General features: G+C 53.8%; 1 protein-coding gene across 3 annotated transcripts in view; it reads right to left on the bottom strand.

Moving 5' to 3' along the window:
* Positions 1–995: 995 nt before the first annotated feature.
* Positions 996–25,981, bottom strand: part of SNX19 (sorting nexin 19) — a 70,315-nt gene continuing 45,329 nt past the window's right edge. For 2 of the 3 annotated variants that reach the window (XM_077249351.1, XM_077249353.1), the window contains exons 5-13: positions 16,885–16,985; positions 16,682–16,801; positions 14,976–15,106; positions 13,873–13,969; positions 13,386–13,527; positions 13,159–13,288; positions 12,113–12,297; positions 11,958–12,045; positions 996–2,380 (exon numbers count right to left, since the gene is read on the bottom strand). In XM_077249351.1, coding sequence (XP_077105466.1) covers positions 2,296–2,380; positions 11,958–12,045; positions 12,113–12,297; positions 13,159–13,288; positions 13,386–13,527; positions 13,873–13,969; positions 14,976–15,106; positions 16,682–16,801; positions 16,885–16,985 — 1,079 coding nt within the window. In that variant the 3' untranslated portion in view covers positions 996–2,295. Of the gene's footprint in view, positions 2,381–11,957; positions 12,046–12,112; positions 12,298–13,158; positions 13,289–13,385; positions 13,528–13,872; positions 13,970–14,975; positions 15,107–16,681; positions 16,802–16,884; positions 16,986–25,981 lie in introns of those variants that run through there. The other variant, XM_077249354.1, reaches the window with a different exon arrangement.

Genomic DNA, 25,981 nt, shown 5'->3' with positions numbered 1-25,981 from the left:
AAGGCCCTCAGAAAATTAAGGTTGACCATGGAGAGGGAGAATAGAGGCTGTAGGGGACATACTGGGGTCTGTGGTGACCATAGGGTATGGGGTGGGCTGTTGGAAACTTTATATTGGGTGCTGTGGCGACCATCATACTGTATATGGGGCCGTGGAGGACATTATACTGGGGTCTGTGGTGACCATCATATTGTGTTGGGATAAAGAGGTTCCCCACCCCTGGTTCAAATATATTAGCGTCTAAAAGAAGCAAATACATTTGACTATCGGAAGGGAGTGGACGGCGGCAGGCCTGGCATGTGTGCCATAGGTGCGCCACCACTGATATAGGATGTCGGGGATGAATTTCACTATTTGTCCATTGTATTGTGTAAATGGTCCACAAACAATGAGAGATTCTATATCTAGCTTTGAAATTGCTCCCTGTTGAGCCTCACCCCTAAAGTACACCACTTTTTTAAAATTTGTTGGTATTTTTTGGTGAAACAGGTAATAATTCTAGTGGACGTAATCGTCAGAGCTTGTTACCTGACTCATTGGAAGTGGTGGGGGCGTTAGGGGTCCTGCTACTTTGGTTTCTGATTAGTGATGAGCGAGTGTACTCGTTGCTCGGGTTTTCTCCGAGTATTTGTTAGTGCTCGGAGATTTCGTTTTTGTTGACACAGCTGCATGATTTACAGCTACTAGCCAGCCTGAGTACATGTGGCGGTTGCCTGGTTGCTAGGGAATCCCCACATGAACTTATGCTGGCTAACAGATGTAAATCATTCAGCTGCGGCAGGAAAACTAAATCTCCGAGCACTAAAAAATACTCAGAGGACCCCCGAGCGTGCTCAGGAAATCTCGAGTAACGAGTATACTCACTCATCACTACACAGTACCAATATAATCGCTATAATGTAGTAACACCCATCCGTGGTACTTTATACTTTATGTCGCTCAGCGCCTCTTACCCCGAAGCAGTTCCCGGCTCTGCACATGGAGGAGACGACTCATCAGGTTCCCTGCAATTTACTAAATAAAATAATACATAAAAGCAGAAGAAAAATAAAACTCCAGAAGGAGGACAGAGGGCGATACGGCGTGCAGCGATGGTGCCACATGCTGCTCCTGGGCGCCACACGCCGGTGATACCCAAGCTGGTAACTGATAAATGGTGAAGATATCTCAGCTGTGCTGTGGAGCCAACCTGTGACCCCCGCTTATATAACATACATTTAACCCATTCTTTACTTAAACCACCCTTCCTTGTGGAGTTCAGTCTCATGTTGTCGTCTTTTTGTAAAGATTCCATTGAGCCGTTCCTTATCTGATGACAACCAATCGCCATCCATCTCCCACCCAGGTTGTCAGTTGCCACCGGCACAATGAGCTGCTTCTGTACGATGTGGCCGCTCATCTCCCAGTTATTCCAGAAGCAGCTAAGAGGGGGACTGGGGGTCTCCTTCTATACTGGGTGGGGCCTTTACATCCATCATCACATGGTGGCGGTGCACATCCCTCCTGTGTGGGCCCAGGGGGTCAGCCAAACAGTGCTCAGAACCAGTGAGGGGGCGCGGCGGAGTGGCACTGGTAACAGGATCCATGAGGGGGCGCGGTGGAGTGGCACTGGTAACAGGATCTATGAGGGGGCGCGGCAGAGTGGCACTGGTAACAGGATCCATGAGGGGGCGCGGTGGAGTGGCACTGGTTACAGGATCCATGAGGGGGCCCGGCGGAGTGGCACTGGTAACAGGATCCATGAGGGGGCCCGGTGGAGTGGGACTGGTAACAGGATCCATGAGGGGGCGCAGCGGAGTGGCACTGGTAACAGGATCCATGAGGGGGCATGGTGGAGTGGCACTGGTAACAGGATCCATGAGGGGGAGCGGCGGAGTGGCACTGGTAACAGGATCCATGAGGGGGGCCGGTGGAGTGGCACTGGTAACAGGATCCATGAGGGGGCACGGCGGAGTGGCACTGGTAACAGGATCCATGAGGGGGCACGGCGGAGTGGCACTGGTAACAGGATCTATGAGGGGGCCCGGTGGAGTGGCACTGGTAACAGGATCCATGAGGGGGCCCGGTGGAGTGGCACTGGTAACAGGATCCATGAGGGGGCCCGGTGCAGTGGCACTGGTAACAGGATCCATGAGGGGGCCCGGTGGAGTGGCACTGGTAACAGGATCCATGAGGGGGCCCGGTGGAGTGGCACTGGTAAATAAGATCCATGAGGGGGTGCTCCTCCCCCCCCCGCCTGCTCACTGATTGTGTCCATGCCATCAATCTATGGTGACTGCTCTGTCCAAAAACAGATCACATGGCGCCGGCGTCATCCACCGAGGGGCGATCACTTGTCACACTCTCTAGGAGAACGTCCCATATACAGTACAGCAGGTGCCTGCGGAGAGGAAAGCGTCAGTGACCACAGCAGCACAAACCACAAGACCCCACAACTGACCCCTCAACAGTGCCTCGGAACAGCACTAGGCACATATGTGTGACGGACTAGAGACCATTATTACATGTGCCCCCATCACCTGCCGTGGTTTCCGAGATTATTTATTCCCCGCACATGTTGCTCCGTAGTACAACCATGAGAAAACATGTATATTACTTATCGGTAATGTGTTTTTTTGGAACCCATGACAGCACCAACGAGAGAGGGGATCCACCCTTCAAGGACAGGAAACCTTCTAGATAAAAAGGGTGCAAATTCTCTCTGCATCAGTAGGTTTACAGAGCACAAGAGGAACTCCAGAATTAGTGTACACACCTATATAAAACATTTTTTTTTCTTTTTTTAAATGGTCACCATAAGTGAATGACCTAAACCACACACAAAGAAGGTTATCAGCTCAGTAAAGGGAGGGAATATAAGGGTGCTGTCATGGGTTCCGAAAAAACACATTGCCGGTAAGTAATATACGTGTTCTTCTGTCACCCATGACAGCACCAGTGAGAGAATTACAGAGAACCAGTGAAAGCTAGGGAGGGACCACAGCCTTTCTCCTAAACATGAGGTCAGAAGAGGCAGATAGATCCAGTCTATAGTGCCTACAAAAGGTAGAAGGAGAAGACCAAGACGCAGCCTTACAGATTTGCTTGATGGACACGTCAGCTTTTGCTGGCCAGGACATTGCCATCGCTCTCGTAGAGAGGGCTTTTAGATTTTCTGGCACCACTCTACCTGCTTCCATGTAGGTTAGCTTGATAGCCTCTCTAATCCAACTCGATAAGGTACTATCAAAACCTTTTGAGCCCTTTCTGGCCGCACTGGAAGGAGATGCATAGAGCCCTATCCTTCCTCCATGACTCTGCAGCTGCTAAATTCTGCATAGTGGATCTCCTGACATCTAAGGCATGAAATCTTTTTTTACATCCTGGTAATGTTATTACTTGAGATCTATGAAACTTCGATATGATCTTAGGTAAAAAAAAGGACAGATCAGGTTTCAAGATTACTCTATCCTCCAAAACTCAGGACAGGTTTGCTTCTAGCACACGCTTTTATGAACCTAGCCACCCACTTGTTCTCTGCCAAGTTGTAGTTTTATAGTGCACCTAAGGCCGACACTTGAACCTTTAGCGTAATGACCGAAAGTCCCCATTCTAGTCCCTTCTGAAGGAACTCTAGGATCACTTTGAGAGGTACCTTCTCTTCTAAAGTAGACCCTGTGGATGATAGAACTTCCTCCATGTTCTACCATATATTTTCGTGGTAACTGGTTTCCTGCTACCCAGTAGGGTGGAAAACAAAATTTGAAGAGAACCCCCTACCTTCTAGCAACGACCTCTCAAGTTCCAGGCTGTTAAATGCAGCCCCCTCACTTGAGGACAGTACATAGGCCCTTGAGATAGAAGGTCTGGGTTTTCCAGAAGAATCCAGGGCTCTGTGATTGACATTTTCTTGAGCCAGAAGAATCAAGGTCTCTTGGACCAGAAGGGGGTTATGAGAACCACTCTTGCTCCATCTTCTCTGATCTTCCTTAATACCGCTGGAATCAGGCAGATTTTTGGAAATCTGCATGTATTGGCACGTGGTAATATGCATCCCTTAGATTGAGTACTGCTATCCAGAGAACAGTAGTTATGCTACAGATTTCATTGACTCTTTTTTGAACGTGGGAATTTTTAAGAACTTGTTAACATTTTTTAGGTTGATTATCACCCTGTAGGAGTCATCTGGCTCTTTTATCCGGAATAGGGGTGAATAAAATCCTTTCCCCAACTGCTCTAGAGGAACTTCTAGCAAGACGTTCTTCCTTAACAGATTCACAACTTCTGTCTCTAACGCCTATTGTTCTGGCGGAGATGCTTATGGAGCAGTTATCACAAATGTCCCTGGAGGATGGTCAGAAACTCCAGCCTCAATCCTAATCTTATCATGCTGAGGACCCAGGCACTAGAGCAAATTTTTTCCCAGGCTGGAAGGGAGAGAGCCGTCCCACCTGGGGAATAGTCATGTTCAAGGTCTTCTGCACTCCTGGGAGGGAATGTCGAACAGAAATCCTTAAGTTCTTTTGGATCGGTCATCCCACCTTTCCTGCTCTCTGAACGCCATTTTTTCAGAAAAAAATCTTCCTCAGAAAGAGCTGCTTGAAGGATGAAAATGGAGGTTTTGGAAACCCCTTCTTATCTCCCACCTTCTCAAGAATGTCATCTAGAGCAGTACCAAATAAATATTCTCCTACGGTAGAGAGCACAACTTCCCCTTCGCCTGTATGTCCCCCGGCCAGCATTTTAACTAGACGGCTCTACAACCTGAGTTGGACAAGGCTGCTGACCTGGCTACCAATCTGGCGGAGTCTGACAAGAATGGCAAGAGTCAGCTCACTCAAGTTACAGCATGGATCCTGCTCGTTGTTTTGCATGGACAAGCCTGGGAACCTGTACTAATGAGGGATTTTAAACTAGAAGAGAAGTTCGGGGACTCATCTTAAACCGTCTCCTCTATGCAAGACTGACATCATTTTTTAGGCCATGTCCTGGCTATCCCCTGGCCACAAAGCAGACAGGCTCGATGATCAGACTTTGTAGAGCATTTTCACAGTCATAGAGGGTGAAAGAGAAAGAGAGAGAAATAGAAAACCTCATTAACAGGGTGGACTTTCTCACAGATCACGCACCACTCAGAGGATATAAAGGGGTACTGGAACAGGAGGTAGAAGCTCATCCAAAAACTCTTGTTTGGAGACAGCGGAATCTTCTATTCTGCTGGAGCCGTGCCGACTTGACCTGGAATCTCTGTAGTCCCTGGTCCTGCATACTCCACTGGAGCTGTGCTAACTTGACCTGGAATCTCTGGAGTCCCTGGTCCTGCGTACTTCGCTGGAGCTGTGCCGTCTTGACCTGGAATCCCTGGTGCTGCGTATTCCACTGGAGCTGTGCCGACTTGACCTGGAATCTCTGTAGTCCCTGGTCCTGCGTACTCCACTGGAGCAGTGCCGACTTGACCAGGAATCTCTGGAGTCCCTGATCTTGAGTACTCCACTGGAGCTGTGCCGACTTGACCTGAAATCTCTGTAGTCCCTGGTCCTGCATACTCCGCTGGAGTAGTGCCGACTTGACCTGGAATCTCTGGAGTCCCTAGTCCTGCGTAGTCCACTGGAGCTGTGCCGACTTGACCTGGAATCCCTGGGTCCTGCGTACTCTGCGGGAGCTGTGCCGACTTGACCTGGAATCTCGGGAGTCCCTGGTCCTGCGTACTCCACTGGAGCTGTGCTAACTTGTAGTGGAATCTCTGTAGTCACCAGGTCCTGCGTACTCCACTGGAGCTGGGCCGACTTGACCTGGACTCTGGAGTCCCTGGTCCTGCGAACTCCACTGGAGCTGTGCCGACTTGACCTGGAATCTCTGTAGTCCCTGGTCCTGCGTACTCTGTGCCAACTTGACCTGGAGTCCCTGGTCCTGCGTACTCCACTGGAGCTTGTGCTAACTTGTAGTGGAATCTCTGTAGTCACCATGTCCTGCGTACTCCACTGGAGCTGGGCCGACTTGACCTGGAATCTCTGTAGTCCTTGGTCCTGCGTACTCTGCGGGAGCTGTGCCAACTTGACCTGGAATCTCTGGAGTACCTGGTCCTGCGTACTCCACTGGAACTGTGTTGACTTGACCTGGAATCTCTGGAGTCCCTGGTCCTGCATACTTCCCTGGAGCTGTGCCAACTTGACCTGGAGTCCCTGGTCCTGCGTACTCCACTGGAACTGTGTCAACTTGACCTGGAATCTCTGGAGTCCCTGGTCCTTCGTACTCCGCTGGAGCTGTGCCGACTTGACCTAGAATCTCTGGAGTCCCTGGTCCTGCGTACTCCACTGGAACTGTGTCAACTTGACCTGGAATCTCTGGAGTCCCTGGTCCTGCGTACTCTGCTGGAGCTGTGCCGACTTGACCTGGAATCTCTGGAGTCCCTGGTCCTGCGTACTCCACTGGAGCTGTGCCGACTTGACCTGGAATCCCTGGAGTCCCTGGTCCTGCGTACTCTGCAGGAGCTGTGCCAACTTGACCTGGAATCTCTGGAGTCCCTGGTCCTGCGCACTCCACTGGAGCTGTGCTAACTTGTAATGGAATCTCTGTAGTCACCAGGTCCTGCGTACTCCACTGGAGCTGGGCCGACTTGACCTGGAATCTCTGGAGTACCTGGTCCTGCATACTCCACTGGAACTGTGTTTACTTGACCTGGAATCTCTGGAGTCCCTGGTCCTGCATACTTCCCTGGAGCTGTGCCAACTTGACCTGGAGTCCCTGGTCCTGCGTACTCCACTGGAACTGTGTCAACTTGACCTGGAATCTCTGGAGTCCCTGGTCCTTCGTACTCCGCTGGAGCTGTGCCGACTTGACCTGGAATCTCTGGAGTCCCTGGTCCTGCGTACTCCGCTGGAGCTGTGCTAACTTGTAGTGGAATCTCTGTAGTCACCATGTCCTGCGTACTCCACTGGAGCTGGGCCGACTTGACCTGGAATCTCTGTAGTCCTTGGTCCTGCGTACTCTGCGGGAGCTGTGACAACTTGACCTGGAATCTCTGGAGTACCTGGTCCTGCGTACTCCACTGGAACTGTGTTGACTTGACCTGGAATCTCTGGAGTCCCTGGTCCTGCATACTTCCCTGGAGCTGTGCCAACTTGACCTGGAGTCCCTGGTCCTGCGTACTCCACTGGAACTGTGTCAACTAGACCTGGAATCTCTGGAGTCCTTGCTCCTTCGTACTCCGCTGGAGCTGTGCCGACTTGACCTAGAATCTCTGGAGTCGCTGGTCCTGCGTACTCCACTGGAACTGTGTCAACTTGACCTGGAATCTCTGAAGTCCCTAGTCCTGCGTACTCTGCTGGAGCTGTGCCAACTTGACCTGGAATCTCTGGAGTCCCTGGTCCTGCGTACTCCACTGGAGCTGTGCCGACTTGATCTGGAATCCCTGGTCCTGCGTACTCTGCGGGAGCTGTGCCAACTTGACCTGGAATCTCTGGAGTACCTGGTCCTGCGTACTCCACTGGAACTGTGTCAACTTGACCTGGAATCTCTGGAGTCCCTGGTCCTTCGTACTCCGCTGGAGCTGTGCCGACTTGACCTAGAATCTCTGGAGTCCCTGGTCCTGCGTACTCCACTGGAACTGTGTCAACTTGACCTGGAATCTCTGGAGTCCCTGGTCCTGCGTACTCTGCTGGAGCTGTGCCGACTTGACCTGGAATCTCTGGAGTCCCTGGTCCTGCGTACTCCACTGGAGCTGTGCCGACTTGACCTGGAATCCCTGGTCCTGCGTACTCTGCGGGAGCTGTGCCAACTTGACCTGGAATCTCTGGAGTACCTGGTCCTGCGTACTCCACTGGAACTTTGTTGACTTGACCTGGAATCTCTGGAGTCCCTGGTCCTGCATACTTTCCTGGAGCTGTGCCAACTTGACCTGGAGTCCCTGGTCCTGCGTACTCCACTGGAACTGTGTCAACTTGACCTGGAATCTCTGGAGTCCCTGGTCCTTCGTACTCCGCTGGAGCTGTGCCGACTTGACCTAGAATCTCTGGAGTCCCTGGTCCTGCGTACTCTGCTGGAGCTGTGCCGACTTGACCTGGAATCTCTGGAGTCCCTGGTCCTGCATACTCCACTGGAGCTGTGCCGACTTGACCTGGAATCCCTGGAGTCCCTGGTCCTGCGTACTCTGCGGGAGCTGTGCCAACTTGACCTGGAATCTCTGTAGTCCCTGGTCCTGCGTACTCCACTGGAGCTGTGCTAACTTGTAATGGAATCCCTGTAGTCACCAGGTCCTGCGTACTCCACTGGAGCTGGGCCGACTTGACCTGGACTCTGGAGTCCCTGGTCCTGCGTACTCCACTGGAGCTGTGCCGACTTGACCTGGAATCTCTGTAGTCCCTGGTCCTGCGTACTCCACTGGAACTGTGTCGACTTGACCTGGAATCTCTGGAGTCCCTGGTCCTGTGTACTCTGCTGGAGCTGTGCCGACTTGACCTTGAATCTCTGGAGTCCCTGGTCCTGCATACTCTGCTGGAGCTGTGCCAACTTGACCTAGAATCTCTGGAGTCCCTGGTCCTGCGTATTCCACTGGAACTGAGTCAACTTGACCTGGAATCTCTGGAGTCCCTGGTCCTACGTACTCCGCTGGAGCTGTGCCGACTTGACCTGAAATCTCTGGAGTCCCTGGTCCTGCGTACTCCGCTGGAGTTGTGCCAACTAGACCTGGAATCTCTGGAGTCCCTGGTCCTGTGTACTTCGCTGTAGCGACCACCTTTGCCCAGACATGGCTGACCTTGCTGAGAAAGCTTCTAGCACCATGGCTGGAGACGCTGCAGCTGATGCTCCAGCTCCAAGTACTGCTGCTGCATTGTATGCTGCAGGTGCTGTACAGAGGGCTGCTGTGATTCCATAACTGTAATATTACATGTGCCCCTGCCTGACCAGTTATCCTACCTTAAATACTTAGTAGCACGGAGATCTGCCGGCCGGCGCGCTCCTTCAGCTTCTGGTACCCACTCCTGGAAGTTAATTCCGGGTAAAAGGAACTGGCGCGCGTCATCAGGGTGCGACTTCCGGTTTGTTCCTTGTGAGCAAGCATCCAGGAAGTGCGTTTCCAGGACAACATGCGGTACTGGCACCGCAGACTCACGCTACGTCCAATGGACAAGATCCCACCGGGCTTCCAGCGCCACCGCAGCCGAGACTGTGCCCTGCTGGTACTTGGACAACTCAGGTCTGGGAATCCATCCTATCTTCAGCTGCCATCCAAGAAGGTCCACCATCAAGGACAGGAAACCACTGATCCGGAGAGACTTTTATCTTGAAGGTTTCCTGGACCTGAAGGGCGGATCCCTTCTCTCGTTGGTGCGGTCATGGGTGACAGAAAAAACTAAGTACAACCTCTGCAAATTGTATGCTTCACAGATCAGGACAGAATTAATCTGGCCTTTGGAAGATCATGATTTTTGGAAGTGTTGATCTAAGGTTCGCCACTGCATTGCGCATATGCTGACCTTATATCTACTATCGGCCGAGTTCTCCAGCACACTTACTCTGCGCTTGCACCCACCCCGGCCATACGTCACTCGGGATCTCCTGCTCACTCCGATGGCTGTGCGTCTCCTCCTTCACATGCATCAGCTGGTTGCCAATCAGCCCCTTTCATGATCATGCTGGGCCACTGCTGGACACACCGGTAACCAGTTTTCTATTTCTTTGATACCATTTATATACCAGTCAGCACCTTGCCCTGATGGAGCTGCATGTGCAGCGGTACGCGTGGGACTCTCCCGCACGCCCCTGGCTTCTTTTGATACCTCTCTGTTGGCATGATTATCACGGTAGGGATTTACCACAAGGTTCCTTCCATTCCACGGAGACCTTTTTGCTTGAATACCTCTTGCTCCACTCTGTCCTGCGGGTGTATGTAGGTCTACTATCCCTCCGTATGCACATGTAGATTTCATTTGGACCATCATTCCAGTGCCGAGCTTTATGCACGGTTTTCTCTGCCATCATACGTATTGGGGTGCTGAGGTTCTGCTTTGTTTGGGCAGCACCATCTGATGGGGGGCCACTATTGATTGTGCGCTATTATATTTACTCTGTATTGTTTATTATCATGTACCTGTATCAGGTGTATGCTCGGCTGTTAACCCTTGTGTCTCCTACATGCCATGCTATGTGTACATATTTGTATGGCATCATGAATGACTCCCTATTGTGGTTACATCTGTATCTATAGCGGATCACTTTTCTGTTATCGATGCCGGGCGCTGTTTCCTTACTTATAAGTGTTCTTGTGCTCTTTGGTGTCAGTAAAATTGTACTTTGCATTTCTATATCCAGGTGTGCGCATTTTATATGCCTTGGTCTATTTTATCATTGTTTTCTCCTTGCATTATGCTGCACCCTTCTATAGTGATATATTTATTTTCTTGGATTTATTTGTGCACCCTATTCTTCATTGTGTTCAGATTTTTCGTAAAATCGACATGATGAACGGGACCATGAAGACGCCAAGTGTGACAAATTCAGTACATCTTTACTCCTTCCCTAGGAATTAGCAGGGCAGATATCTGCCTGGTGCTGCTAATCCAATGCCCAGTCAGTGTGAGCCACCCTGTAAGAGCAGAAGTTCTGGCAGATTGCTGGTCTGGAGCAGTCAGGAGCGTTACCACAATGCCGAGGAGGAAAGATGCCAGCAACGATCAGAGAAACAACTGCTGTTGCCCATCAATTTGGGAAGGGTGGAAGGCCAAATCCATACACTTAAATAGTGAGCAAGATGCTTCACAAGGAGGAAACATTCCAGGCAAATCATCCCAGGAGCGAAAGTCCCGAAGAGCTACAGCTCAGTCTCTACAGGCCTCAGCACAAGTCAGGCTTGTGAGGTAGGGTTGTCATGAGAAAACCTCTTCATAAGGACATGGCCGCACAGAGGACATCTGCAAAGCTGCATCTAAACAAACCTCAAAACTTCAGAACCAAAGACCTTTGTAGAAGCAGGACCGAAGTGGAGATGTTTATTAATAAGGTCCTGAACCTTGTCTGGAAAAATGCTGGCCACAGGACCCCGGCTGCAGGACGTCAGAATTCGGCGGTCACTGAGCCAACCATGAACTGCTCTGTATAACACTCTCCCTCTGACATCCAGGCTCTAGAGCTCGTTCTGGAGAAAGATGGACGCTGTAATAGGTCTTCACCTTGTACCTCCAGGCAGAGAAGACTCAGTGTCTCCTCACACATCATGGAGGTCACACACAATACTAGAAGGAGGAGTTATTAAGGGTGTACTCATTTCTGCTTCACCTAACTAGAGTAAAACTGAAGCTTCTGTGATAGGTTATATTATAACCTCCCTGTCTGTTAAGAAGGAAATGTTCTGTGAAACAGAGAATTGTCAGGAAAAAGTTCTGTATATATACTGTACTGATCATACCGGGGTGTACTCACTTATACTAAGCACTGTATATATACTGTACTGATCATACCGGGGTGTACTCCCTTATCCTGAGCACTGTATATATACTGCACTGCTAATACAGGGGGTGTACTCACTTATCCTGAGCACTGTATATATAATGCACTGATAATACAGGGGGATGTACTCACTTATCCTGAGTACTGTATATATAATGCACTGATAATACAGGGGGGTGTACTCGCTTATCCGGAGTACTGAATATATAATGCACTGATAACACAGGAGGTGTACTCACTTATACTGAGCACTGTATATATATAATGCACTGATAATACGGGGGTGTACTCACTTATCCTGAGTACTGAATATATAATGCACTGATAACATAGGAGGTGTACTCACTTATCCTGAGCACTGTATATAATGCACTGATAATACAGGGGTGTACTCGCTTATCCTGAGTACTGTATATATAATGCACTGATAACACAGGGGGTGTACTCACTTATCCTGAGCACCGTATATACCAGCACCTATGGTGCTGTGGTCTGTGCTGCGCAGCACTCGGGCTCCGTGTTAGCACCCTCACCTGTTTATTTGGGGGTGCTGCAGCGAGTCCAGCACCACCTTCCAGACGAGCCGACACTTCTCCTCGCCGAGCATCTCCTGCACCAGATCTGTGGACAGAAGATGGGTGAAGTCCAGCACGCGGGGGCTTGGGATGAGGGAGGGGAGGTGACGCACCTGGTAGGACGCCCATCAGGCTGTGCAGGGCTTGTGTGCGCGCGGCCTCCTTCTGTTCCGGCGTTCGCAGCGGTCGGGGCTGAGTCCGCAACTTTCCCCCCGGCCAGACGGCTTGTTGGAGAAGGCGCAGGTAGAGCGCCCACCGCTGCAGACACGTGAAGTTCACCACCTGCACCTCCAGCCACCTGACAAGCGAGACAAGGGGCGACACACAGCGGATTATGGGAGGCGGAGCTTCATTTATTTGGCTTCTCTTATCTAGCGCCAGTAATTCCACAGCTTTACAGACATCATCGCTCTCCCCATCGGGGCTCCCAACCTGCATCCCTAGAAGTCTATGTAGTGTGGGAGGAAACCGACAAAACACGGGGAGAACATACAAACAAACTGCACATGTTGTCCTTGGTGGGATTTGAGAAACTCCCAAGACTGCCAGGTAATTGTGCTAACCACTGAGCCACCTGTGCAGTGCTAACCACTAAGCCCACCATACAGTGCTAACCACTGAGCCCACCATACAGTGCTAACGAGTCCACCGTACAGTCACAGTGCTAACCACATATCCCACCTCTTTGTACAGTGCTAACCACTGAGCCCACCGCACAGTGCTAACCACTGAGCCCACCATACAGTGCTTACAAGAGTCCACCATACAGTGCTAACCATAGAGCCCACCATACAGTGCTAACCGCTGAGCCACCACATAATGCTAACCACTGAGCCACCGTACATTGCTAACCACTGAGCCACCGTACAATGCTAACCACTGAGCCAACACACAATACTAACCACTGAGCCACCATACATTGCTAACCACTGAGCCACTGTACAATGCTAACCACTAAGCCAACATACAATGCGAACCACTGAGCCACCGTACATTGCTAACCACTGAGCCACCATACAGTGCTAATTACGTCCCCATGTAGCGTGCGAACCACTGAGAGACTGTCAGTGATGTGCTGCAGATGATGGTGGTCTCTTGGAAACCCTTTACTCCACAGACAGAAGCGCGTCCCCCCAGCAGCACCAGGAGCCGCTCTCACCTCTGGATGAGGCTGCCGCACAGGAGGTGGCTGACCCGCTGCACGGCGTCTGTGCACAGCCAGCTCCACTGCTCTCTCATCAGCAGCCACAGGACCTCCAGGGCCACGGCCGACAGGCTGCCCTCCAGACCTGCACCACAAGTACAAGCAATCACAGCCTCCAGCATCCAGTACAAATCCAGGGGACGATGGGGTTCGTACTGAGGTTACTGCCCGCTCCTTCCTACCTGCTGCCGGTGGATTAATGGTGATGAGCTGCGCCCGCGTGTCGCCCACAGGCGGATCCTGGGATGTCGCCATCGCTGACAGCAGCGCCTCCTGCTTCTGGATGAAGGACTCAATCCCGCTGACGGACAAGAGGTCGGACACCTGGGGGGAGCACACGGGGCATCAGCACCGCCTGCACAAGCCGCCAATAACCTCCTGACTCCTCATAGGAAAGGTCTATGAGGGCTCCCGGCCACCCCTGGGCGCATGCTCCTGGCCACATCTTCTCGGCCACCCCTAGGCACATCTTCTCGGCCACCCCCTGCGTGCATGCTCCTGGCCACCCCCTGCGTGCATGCTCCTGGCCATCCCCTGGGCGCATGCTCCTGGCACACCCTGGGTGGGTGCAGGGTAAATGCGCCCCACGCTAGATGCAGACGAGCACATCCATATGAGCTTCCCTCCACACCGCGCACTCACCCTGCATGATGAATTCCCTGCACTCACCGTGCTGCCGTCCCGCACGCAGTAAATGATCTTCTCCTGCGGATCCGCTGAGCTCAGCACCGGAGCAATCCTGCTAGATGGGAATCGGAGCCGGGACCTGACGACGACACAAAGCCACTAATGAGACGGCGCAGAAAAAATGGCGCAACGTGCATGTGAAGTGTCAAATGATGCGCAAGCCATACTATAGACCCAGACCAATACTGAATTAGAGAGTGACATCATCAACTGCACCCGTGACATCACCTGCAACATCATCACCTGCACCCGTGACATCATCACCTGCACCCGTGACATCATCACCTGCACCCGTGACATCATCACCTGCACCCGTGACATCATCAGCTGCCCTTGTCTACTGACACTTTACGAATCTGGGGCAAACCTGGATGTCATCTCCAAGACTGAGCAAGAAGGAAACCAGCCAAAGTGTGAACTCAACTCTCTGGGTCCGCAGAGTGTACAGTGAGATGCAGGGACGCAGGCGCTGATCTGCCGGGGTTGATCTGCCGGGGGGCGCAGGCGCTGATCTGCCGGGGGGGCGCAGGCGCTGATCTGCCGGGGGGGCGCAGGCGCTGATCTGCCGGGGGGGCGCAGGCGCTGATCTGCCGGGGGGGCGCAGGCGCTGATCTGCCGGGGGGGCGCAGGCGCTGATCTGCCGGGGGGGCGCAGGCGCTGATCTGCCGGGGGGGCGCAGGCGCTGATCTGCCGGGGGGGGGCGCAGGCGCTGATCTGCCGGGGGGGCGCAGGCGCTGATCTGCCGGGGGGCGCAGGCGCTGATCCGCAGGGGGACACAGGCACTGATCTGCCGGGGGGCACTGCACAGAGGGCGCTTTCAGGACATCCAGGTACAAGGCTCTCATCCAACCTGCGGACGCCACAGATGGCTGACTACATGCTCTGCAGATCCACCGCGCGGTACCCCCGCCTGGAGACCCGCAATTCCACTACGTCTGTATTCTGCGCCCCCATGCTGCAGCCTCCGCAGATTGGGGCAAGGCAGCATCCTCCGTGCCATGGCTGTTCCAACAAGCTGCCAACCCTCCGACGTACACTGAGCGGGGTGCAGGCTGCCGCCGGTGACGTCCCTGACGCGCACTCACTTGGAGCTCTTCTTGGCGTCATTCTGACTCTTCCCGTCCACTTCATTCTCGCTCAGGTCGTCGGTCGGGCTCTGCGGCTCGGAGCGCGGGAACGCCGTCTTCAGGGTGTCCACAATGGCATTCACTACGATCTGTGGAACGGGAAGGACAAGTTACAGGGGTCCGTCAGCCCAGCGTGCATGCTACATGGGGGGCACAGTGGTGCAGAGTCTGAGCTGAGAAAACAACCACCATATGTAAATGAGGGGCTTCTGTGGGCGTGGCCAAGACTAGGACGCACTATTACATGTCCTCATTTGCATATTGGGGACCTTCCTCCGCTTCTGATTGGCAGTGCTGGTTTCCCAGAGCACACTGTGACTGCTGCGGTGCGTGTACGCGCTCTCCAGCCGTCTACATCTGACGCCGCTCACTGCATTAACAAGCTTATATAGCGCCACCAAATACCGCAGCGCTGTACAAACATCATCATCACTGTCCCCATCGGGGCTCACACACTACATCCCCTACCAGTCTATGGAGAGTGGGAGGAAACCGGAGACCCCGGGGAAAACCCCACAAAACACCGGGAGAACATACAGACTAACTGCAGATGTTGTCCTAGGTGGGATTGTGCCCAGGATCTCAGCACTGCAAGGCCGCAGTGCTAACCACTGAGCCACCACGCTGCTAACCACCGAGTCACCGTACAGTGCTAAGCACTGAGCCATACTGCTGCTAACCACCAAGCCACCGCACAGTGCTAACCACTGAGCCACCGTGCTGCGAGCCACCGTTCAGTGCTAACCACTGAACCATCCTGCTGCTAACCACTGAGCCAGCGTACAGTGCAAACCACCGAGCCACCCTGAAGTGCTAACCACTGGGCCATCCTGCTGTTAACCACCGAGCCAGCGTACAGTGCAAACCACCGAGTCAGCGTACAGTACTAACTACCAAGCCAGCATATAGTGCGAACCACCGAGCCAGGGTAAAGTGCTAACCACCGAACCACAATACAGTGTTAACCACAGAGCCACAATACCGTGTTAACCACCGAGCCACAATACAGTGTGAACCACCGAGCCAGCGTACAGTGCTAACCACCGGGCCAGCATACAGTGCGAACCACCGAGCCAGCGTAGTGCGAACCACCGAGCCAGCGTAGTGCGAACCACAATAGTGTTAACCACCGAGCTACAATACAGTGGTAGCCACCAAGTCAGCGTACAGTGCTAACCAGCGAGCCAGCGTACAGTGCTAACCACCGAGCCACAATACAGTGCGAACCACCGAGCCAGCGTACAGTGCAAACCGCAATACAGTGCTAATCACCGAGCCAGCGTACAGTGCTAACCAACGAGCCAGTGTACAGTGCTAACCACCGAGCCACAATACAGTGCTAACCACCAAGCCAGTGTACAGTGCGAACCACCGAGCCAGTGCAGTGCGAACCACCGAGCCAGCGTACAGTGCGAACCACCAAGCCAGCGTACAGTGCTAACCACCGAGCCAGCGTACAGTGCTAACCACAATACAGTGCTAACCACCGTGCCAGCGTACAGTGCTAACCACCAAGTCACCCCGCTGCCCTATAATTAAAATTATAAATGTGGTGAATGGTGACACAATAGTGCGGCCGATCTCCTGGCGCTCTCAGGTCGACTGATAACAGAAGACAATTACGTCTCTTAGGGTCTGGAGCCGCCGGCGCTGAGCTTTCACACCTTGTCTATCCGGGACACCAGGAACGGCTTCTTCACAAATGCGATGCGAGCGTCCGTGTTCAGCGCCAGGAATTCCTGCACCTCCTCGCTGCTCGCGATCTCCGGCACCGCGCACAAGTGCTGTAAGAAGACAAACCCTCAAGGATGTCAAACAGCGCCCCCCGGCCCATTCGCACCCTCCGTACCCCCCACAACGCGCTGACCTGCAGGAACGCCTCCAGCAGACTCTTCCGCGCCTCCACCTTCTCACTGTCCATGTTCCCAAATGGTAAATCTGGAAGAAACTTCTTGGGCCCTTTAATATCTGAGAGAAAAGATCGGACAGGTACAAAGGAGGCTGCACTGACAGTGGGGGGTCTCATAACCAGTGACAACTTGTGATGATACAGGGTGGGCTTGTCTGTGGTGGCAAGGGGCTCTGCTCTCACCCCCACACGCCCCCGGCAGGTCTCCGCATATTACTCACATGGGGGAAATACGGGGAGAAACACACATGGGAAACACGGGGGACAATGGGAGGAGCGCACATGGGGGAAACACAGGGAGCAGAACACATTGGGAAACACAGGGAGGTGCGCACATGGGGGAAACACAGGGAGAAGCGCACATGGGGAAACACAGGGAGAAGCGTACATTGGGAAACACGGGGAGAAGCGCACATGGGAGAAACACGGGAGAAACACACATGGGGGAAGTGCGCACATGGAGTAAACACGGGGGACACGGAGAGAAGCGCACATGGGAGAAACAGAGGGGACATCGGGAGGAGTGCACATGGGGGAAACACGGGGAACCCAAGGAGGAACGCACAAGGGGGTAACACAGGGAAGTGCGCACATGGAGTAAACACGGGGGACACGGGGAGAAGCGCACATGGGAGAAACACAGGGAGAAGCGCACATGGTGTTAACACAGGGAGAAGCGCACATGGGGAAACACGGAGAAGCGCACATGGGGGAAACACAGGGAGAAGTGTACATTGGGAAACACGGGAAGAAGCGCACATGGGAGAAACACACATGGGGGGAAGTGCGCACATGGAGTAAACACGGGGGACAAGGGGAGGAGTGCACATGAGGGAAACACGGGGAACACAAGGAGGAGAACACAAGGGGGTAACACAGGGAAGTGCGCACATGGAGTAAAGACGGGGGACACGGGGAGAAGCCCATATGGGAGAAACACGGGGGACACCGGGAGGAGTGCACATGGAGGAAACACAGGGAGAAGTGCACATGGGGGAAACACAGGGAGGTGCGCACATGGGGAAACACGGGGAGAAGCGCACATGGGAGAAACACGGGGGACTGCACATGGGGGTAACAGGGAGAAGCGCACATTGGGAAACACAGGGAGGTGTGCACATAGGGAATCACGGGGAGAAGCGCACATGGGAGAAACACGGGGGACACAGAGAGGAGAGCACATGGGGGTAACACAGGGAGAAGCGCACATTGGGTAACACAGGGATGTGCGCACATGGAATAAACACGGGGGACACGGGGAGGAGCACACATGGGAGAAACACGGGAGACTACGGGAGGAGTGCACATGGAGGAAACACAGGGAAAAGAGCACATAGGGGAAACACAGGGAGGTGCGCACATGGGTGAAACACAGGGGACACAGGGAGGAGCGCACATGGGGGAAACAGGAAGAAGCGCACATGAGGGAAACAGGGAGAAGCGCACATGGGGTAACAGGGAGGAGAGCACATGGGGGTAACACAGGGAGGAGAGCACATGGGGGTAACACAGGGAGGAGAGCACATGGGGGTAACGGAGGAGAGCACATGGGGGTAACACAGGGAGGGGCGCACATGGGGAAACGGAGAGAAGTGCACATGAGGGTAACGGGGAGAAGCGCACATGGGGGAAACACATGGAGGTGCGCACATGGGGAAACACAGGGAGAAACGCACATGGGAGAAACACGGGGGACACAGAGAGGAGAGCACATGGGGGTAACACAGGGAGAAGCGCACATGGAGTAAACATGGCGGACACTGGGAGGAGCGCACATGGGGGAAACAGGAAGAAGCGCACATGAGGGAAACAGGGAGAAGCGCACATGGGGTAACAGGGAGGAGAGCACATGGGGGTAACAAAGGGAGGAGAGCACATGGGGGTAACACAGGGAGGAGAGCACATGGGGGTAACACAGGGAGGAGAGCACATGGGGGTAACACAGGGAGGAGAGCACATGGGGGTAACACAGGGAGGAGAGCACATGGGGGTAACACAGGGAGGAGAGCACATGGGGGTAACACAGGGAGGAGAGCACATGGGGGTAACACAGGGAGGGGTGCACATGGGGAAACGGGGAGAAGTGCACATGAGGGTAACAGGGAGAAGCGCACATGGGGGAAACACATGGAGGTGCGCACATGGGGAAACACGGGGAGAAACGCACATGGGAGAAACACGGGGGACACAGAGAGGAGAGCACATGGGGGTAACACAGGGAGAAGCGCACATGGAGTAAACATGGCGGACACTGGGAGGAGCGCACATGGGGGAAACAGGAAGAAGCGCACATGAGGGAAACAGGGAGAAGCGCACATGGGGTAACAGGGAGGAGAGCACATGGGGGTAACACAGGGAGGAGAGCACATGGGGGTAACACAGGGAGTAGAGCACATGGGGGTAACACAGGGAGGAGAGCACATGGGGGTAACACAGGGAGGAGAGCACATGGGGTAACACAGGGAGGGGCGAACATGGGGAAACACGGGGAGAAGTGCACATGAGGGTAACAGGGAGAAGCGCATATGGGGGAAACACATGGAGGTGCGCACATGGGGGTAACACAGGGAGAAGCGCACATGGGGAAACACGGGGAGAAGCGCACATGGGAGAAACACGGGGGATACAGGGAGGAGCGCACATGGGGGCAACACAGGGAGGTGCACACATGGAGTAAACACGGGGAGGAGCGCACATGGGGAAAACAGGAAGAAGCGCACATGAGGGAAACATGGGGACACAGGGAGGAGCACACATGGCGAAACACAGGGAGCACATGGGGGAAACAGAGGGAGGAGTGCACATGGGAAAAACAAGGGGAGAAGCGCACATGGGGAAACACGGGGAGAAGCGCACATGGGAGAAACACGGGGGATACAGGGAGGAGCGCACATGGGGGCAACACAGGGAGGTGCACACATGGAGTAAACACGGGGAGGAGCGCACATGGGGAAAACAGGAAGAAGCGCACATGAGGGAAACATGGGGACACAGGGAGGAGCACACATGGCGAAACACAGGGAGCACATGGGGGAAACAGAGGGAGGAGTGCACATGGGAAAAACAAGGGGAGAAGCGCAAATGTGGATAATGGGTAGGAGTGCACATGGGGGATACAAGGGGAGGAGCGCACATGGAGGGAACACGGGAGACGGGAAAGAACGTACATGGGGAAACACGGAGAAGCGCACATGGGGGAACTACGGGTAGGAGCGCACATCGGGGAAATACGGGAAAAAACACACATTGGTTAAACACTGGGGGACATGGGGAAATACGGGGAGAAACACATATGGGGGAAACATGGAGAGGAGCGCACATGAGGGAAACAAAGGGAGGAGCGCACATGAGGGAAAACACGGGGAGAACGCGCATGGGAAAAACACGGGGGACACAGTGAGGAGCGCACATAGGGAAAACACAGGGAGAAGCGCACATGGTGAAACACGGAGGAGCGCACATGGGAGAAACACAGGGAGGAGCACACATGGGGAAACACAGGGAGGAGCACACATGGGGAAGCACAGGGAGGAGCACACATGGGGGAAACACAGGGAGGAGCACACATGGGGAAACACAGGGAGGAGAGCACATGGGGGAAACACAGGGAGGAGAGCACATGGGGAAAACACGGGGAACATGGGGATGAGCGCACATGGTGAAACACAGGGAGAAGCGCACGTGGGGGAAACATGAGAAGCGCATATGAGGTAAACATGGGGACATGGAGGAGCGCACATGGGGGAAACACAGGGAGGAGCATACATGGGGGAAACATGAGGAAAAGCGCAAGTGGGGAAACATGGGAGACACGGGTAGGAGCGCACATTATTATACATTTATATAGCGCCATTTATTCCATGGCGCTTTACATGTGAAATGGGCAAATATAGACATATACAATAAACATGAGCAAAACAAGACACACAGAAGTACAGGAGGAGAGAGGACCCTGCCCGCGAGGGCTCACAGTCTGCAGGCACATGGAGGGAACACGGGGAGGAGCGCACATGGGGTAAACACAGGGAGAAGCGCACATGGGGGGACCAGGGGAGGAGCGCACATTGGGGGACCAGGGGAGGAGCGCACATGGAGGAAACACGAAAAGTCCATGTGAGGATGTGGCCACTTACTAAAGAATGTAGGACAAATGGACATAGAGTGGAGCCCACTGAGCTACTGCATGTACTTTTTCCAGCACAGAGCACCGGTTATATTGTGTTTTATTAGGTATTTTCTTGCTGTCAGTTCATCCTCTGGAATCAATGTTACATTCAGTGACAGTGAGCAGAGGAGGAGGAGCAGGCTAGATCTTATGTATAGCTAAGGCTACTTTCACACTAGCGTCGTTTGCAATATGTCGCAATGCGTTGTTTAGGAGAAAAAACGCATCCTGCAAAGTTGTCTGCAGGATGCGTTTTTCCCCCATAGACTTACATTATCGACGCATTGCGACGTATCGCCACACGTCGCAACTATCGTGCGACGGTTGCGTCGTGTTTTGGCGGACCATCGGCACAAAAAAAGTTACATGTAACTTTTTTTGCGCGTCGTGTCCGCCATTTTCGACCGCGCATGCGCGGCCGAAACTCCGCCCCCTCCTCCCCGGACCTTACAATGGGGCAGCGGAAGCATCGTAAGACTGCTTCCGCTGCCCACGTCGGGCATTTATTTCACAGCATGCATCGGTACGTCGGCCCGACGCACTGCGACGGGCCCGTACCGACGCTAGTGTGAAAGCAGCCTAAAGGTACCTTCACACTAAGCGACTTTACAACGATATCGCTAGCGATCCGTGACGTTGCAGCGTCCTGGATAGCGATATCGTTGTGTTTGACACGCAGCAGCGATCAGGATCCCGCTGTGAGATCGCTGGTCGTTGCTGAAAGTCCAGAACTTTATTTCGTCACTGGATCTCCCGCTGACATCGCTGAATCGGTGTGTGTGACACCGATCCATCGATGTCTTCACTGGTAACCAGGGTAAACATCGGGTTACTAAGCGCAGGGCCGCGCTTAGTAACCCGATGTTTACCCTGGTTACCATTGTAAATGTAAAAAAAAAAGACCACATACTCACATTCCGGTGCCCGGCGTCCGCTTCCCTGCACTCCTCCTGCATCCTGTGTAAGTGCCGGCCGTAAAGCAGAGCGGTGACGTCACCGCTCTGCTCTGTGGGAGATGCCGGAGATGTTCGGCGCTGACACAGGATGCAGGAGGAGTGCAGGGAAGCGGACGCCGGGCACCGGAATGTGAGTATGTGGGGTTTTTTTTTACATTTAGAATGGTAACCAGGGTAAACATCGGGTTACTAAGCGCGGCCCTGCGCTTAGTAACCCGATGTTTACCCTGGTTACCAGGGGACTTCGGCATCGTTGGTCGCTGGAGAGCCGTCTGTGTGACAGCTCTCCAGCGACCACACAACGACAAAACAGCGACGCTGCAGCGATCGGCATCGTTGTCTGTATCGCTGCAGCGTCGCTTAAGGCCCCGTCTCACATAGCGAGATCGCTAGCGAGATCGCTGCTGAGTCACAAGTTTTGTGACGCAACAGCGACCTCCATAGCGATCTCGCTATGTGTGACACGTACCAGCGATCAGGCCCCTGCTGCGAGATCGCTGGTCGTGTCGGAATGGCCTGGACCTTTTTTTGGTCGTTGAGGCCCCGCTGACATCGCTGAATCGGTGTGTGTGACACCGATCCAGCGATGTCTTCACTGGTAACCAGGGTAAACATCGGGTTACTAAGCGCAGGGCCGCGCTTAGTAACCCGATGTTTACCCTGGTTACCAGCGTAAATGTAAAAAAAAACAAACAGTACATACTCGCCTTCTGATGTCCGTCAGGTCCCTTGCCGTCTGCTTCCTGCTCTCACTGACTCCCGGCCGTACAGTGAGAAGTGAGAGCACAGCAGTGACGTCACCGCTGCGCTCTGCTCTCACTGTACGGCGGCTCAGTCAGAGCAGGAAGCAGACGGCAAGGGACCTGACGGACACCGAAAGGCGAGTATGTAGTGTTTGTTTTTTTTGGTAACCAGGGTAAACATCGGGTTACTAAGCGCGGCCCTGCGCTTAGTAACCCGATGTTTACCCTGGTTACCCGGGTGCTGCAGGGGGACTTCGGCATCGTTGAAGACAGTTTCAACGATGCCGAAGTCGTTCCCCTGATCGTTGGTCGCTGGAGAGAGCTGTCTGTGTGACAGCTCCCCAGCGACCACACAACGACTTACCAACGATCACGGCCAGGTCATATCGCTGGTCGTGATCGTTGGTAAATCGCTTAGTGAGACGGGGCCTTTAGTGTGAAGGTACCTTTAGGGTACCGTCACACATTGAAATTTTCATCGCTGCGACGGCACGATTCGTGACGTCGCAGCGTCGTATAATCATCGCTCCAGCGTCGTAGACTGCGGTCACACGTTGCAATCACGGCGCTGGAGCGATGCCGAAGTCCCCGGGTAACCAGGGTAAACATCGGGTAACTAAGCGCAGGGCCGCGCTTAGTAACCCGATGTTTACCCTGGTTACCAGCGTAAATGTAAAAAAACAAACAGTACATACTCACCCGTCGGTGTCCTTCAGGTCCCTTGCCGTCTGCTTCCTGCTCTGAGTGCAGCCGTACAGTGAGAGCAGAGTGCAGCACCGCTGTGATCTGCTCTCACTTTCCGGCCGGCACTCAGAGCAGGAAGCAGACGGCAAGGGACCTGAAGGACACCGACGGGTGAGCATGTACAGTTTGTTTTTTTACGTTTACGCTTGTAACCAGGGTAAACATCGGGTTACTAAGCGCGGCCCTGCGCTTAGTTACCCGATGTTTACCCTGGTTACAAGCGAAGACATCGCTGGATCGCTGTCACACACAACGATCCAGCGATGTCAGCGGGTGATCAAGCGACGAAAGAAAGTTCCAAACGATCTGCTACGACGTACGATTCTCAGCAGGGTGTCTGATCGCAGTAGCGTGTCAGACACGTAACGATATCGCTAGAACGTCACGAATCGTAACGTCGTAGCGATGGAAATTTCAATGTGTGACAGTACCCTTAGGCTGGACAGTAGCCTGGATAAGGGTAAATGGTAAGCAATCATCCTATCAATCCATTGTTCTACCAGCCTAGGCCCATTGTGTGGATGGAGATAGTAGACCCCGGGGAGCCATCACCACAGGGGGTCTCACATCAGTCCCAGGTGAAGGAATGGGCTTTGTTCTGTGAACTAAAGAATAATGTTTAAAGGGGAGGGTGAAAGACACAGGGTTGGAATCAGGCAGTTTTTGGAGGGACGTCGAGGGGAGAGGATCGAAGCTGGGATGGATGGTCTATGGAGTTTTGGAGATTGTTGGCTGGAGGGGTATCCATGAGCTATGGTCGTGATATCCATCGTCAGGAGGAACATAGGCTGTGACTGCACACTATACCGGCTGGAGATACCAAAGTCTGTGGGCCAACCAAATGTTGGGAGACAGTGGGGATCGCCTGGTACGGGGCCAGTGGAACTGCCAATCTCAGATTGGGAACTTATGGACTGAGGACATTGTATTTTTCCATCTACCTGGATTTGTTGTACAACCATGGATGCATGGAATAAATACAGTTGCACCTGCCTAGGTGATTTTGTAACCCACAATCTCACATCTTCACAGTGCACAAGGGGGAAACACGGGGAGGAGCACACATGGGGGGATAAGGGGGACACAGGAAGGAGCGCACATGGGGGAAACACAGGGAGGAGCGCACATGGGGGAAAAACAGGGAGAAGCGCACATGGGGGAAACACGGGGAGAAGCGCACATGGGGGAAACACAGGGAGAAGCACACATGGGGAAACACGGGGAGAAGCGAACATGGGGGAGACACGGGCATACGGAAAGGTGCACACATGGGGGAAACAGGGAGGAGCACACATGGGGGAAACAGGGAGGAGCACACATGGGGGAAACAGGGAGGAGCACACATGGGGGAAACACGGGGAGAAGCACACATGGGGGAAACACGGAGAGAAGCGAATATGGGGGAGACACGGGGAGAAGCGCACATGAGGGAAACACGGGGGGAAGCGAACATGGGCGAGACACGGGGAGAAGCGCACATCGGGCAAACACGGGGAGAAGCGCACATGGGGGGAAAACGGTGAGAAGCGCACATGGGGAAAACATGGGGCGAAGCGAACATGGGGAAAACACGGGGAGAAGCGAACATGGGGAAAACACGGGGAGAAGCAAACATGAGGGAAACACGGGGAGAAGCAAACATGAGGGAAACACGGGGAGAAGCAAACATGAGGGAAACACGGGGAGAAGCAAACATGAGGGAAACACGGGGAGAAGCGAACATGGTCGAGACACGGGGAGAAGCGCACATCGGGGAGACAGGGAGAAGCGCGCATGGGGGAAACACGGGGAGAAGCACATGGGGAAACACGGGGAGAAGCAAACATGGGGGAAACACGGGGAGAAGCACATGGGGAAACACGGGGAGAAGCGAACATGGGGGAAACACGGGGAGAAGCGAACATGGGGGAAACACGGGGAGAAGCGAACATGGGGGAGACACGTGGAGAAGCGCGCATGGGGGAAACACAAGGAGGAGCGCACATGGGGAAACACAGGGGGAAGCGCACATGGGAGAAACATGGGGGAAACGGAGGAGCACACATGGGGGAAACACAGGGAGGGGCTCACATGGAGGAAACACGGGGAGGGGCTCACATGGAGGAAACACGGGGAGGGGCTCACATGGGGAAACACGGGGAGGGGCTCACATGGGGAAACACGGGGAGGGGCTCACATGGGGAAACACGGGGAGGGGCTCACATTGAGGAAACACGGGGAGGGACTCACATTGAGGAAACACGGGGAGGGGCTCACATGGGGAAACACGGGGAGCGGCTCACATGGGGGAAACACGGGGAGGGGCTCACATGGGGGAAACACGGGGAGGGGCTCACATGGGGGAAACACGGGGAGGGGCTCACATGGGGAAACACGGGGAGGGGCTCACATGGAGGAAACACGGGGAGGGGCTCACATGGGGAAACACGGGGAGGGGCTCACATGGA

Source organism: Ranitomeya variabilis, chromosome 4 (genome assembly GCF_051348905.1).
Source record: "Ranitomeya variabilis isolate aRanVar5 chromosome 4, aRanVar5.hap1, whole genome shotgun sequence".
In the NCBI taxonomy this organism is placed as follows: Eukaryota; Metazoa; Chordata; class Amphibia; order Anura; family Dendrobatidae; genus Ranitomeya; species Ranitomeya variabilis.
The sequence above is the reverse complement of the archived record's forward strand: the minus strand, read 5'-3'. Positions and strand labels throughout refer to the sequence as shown.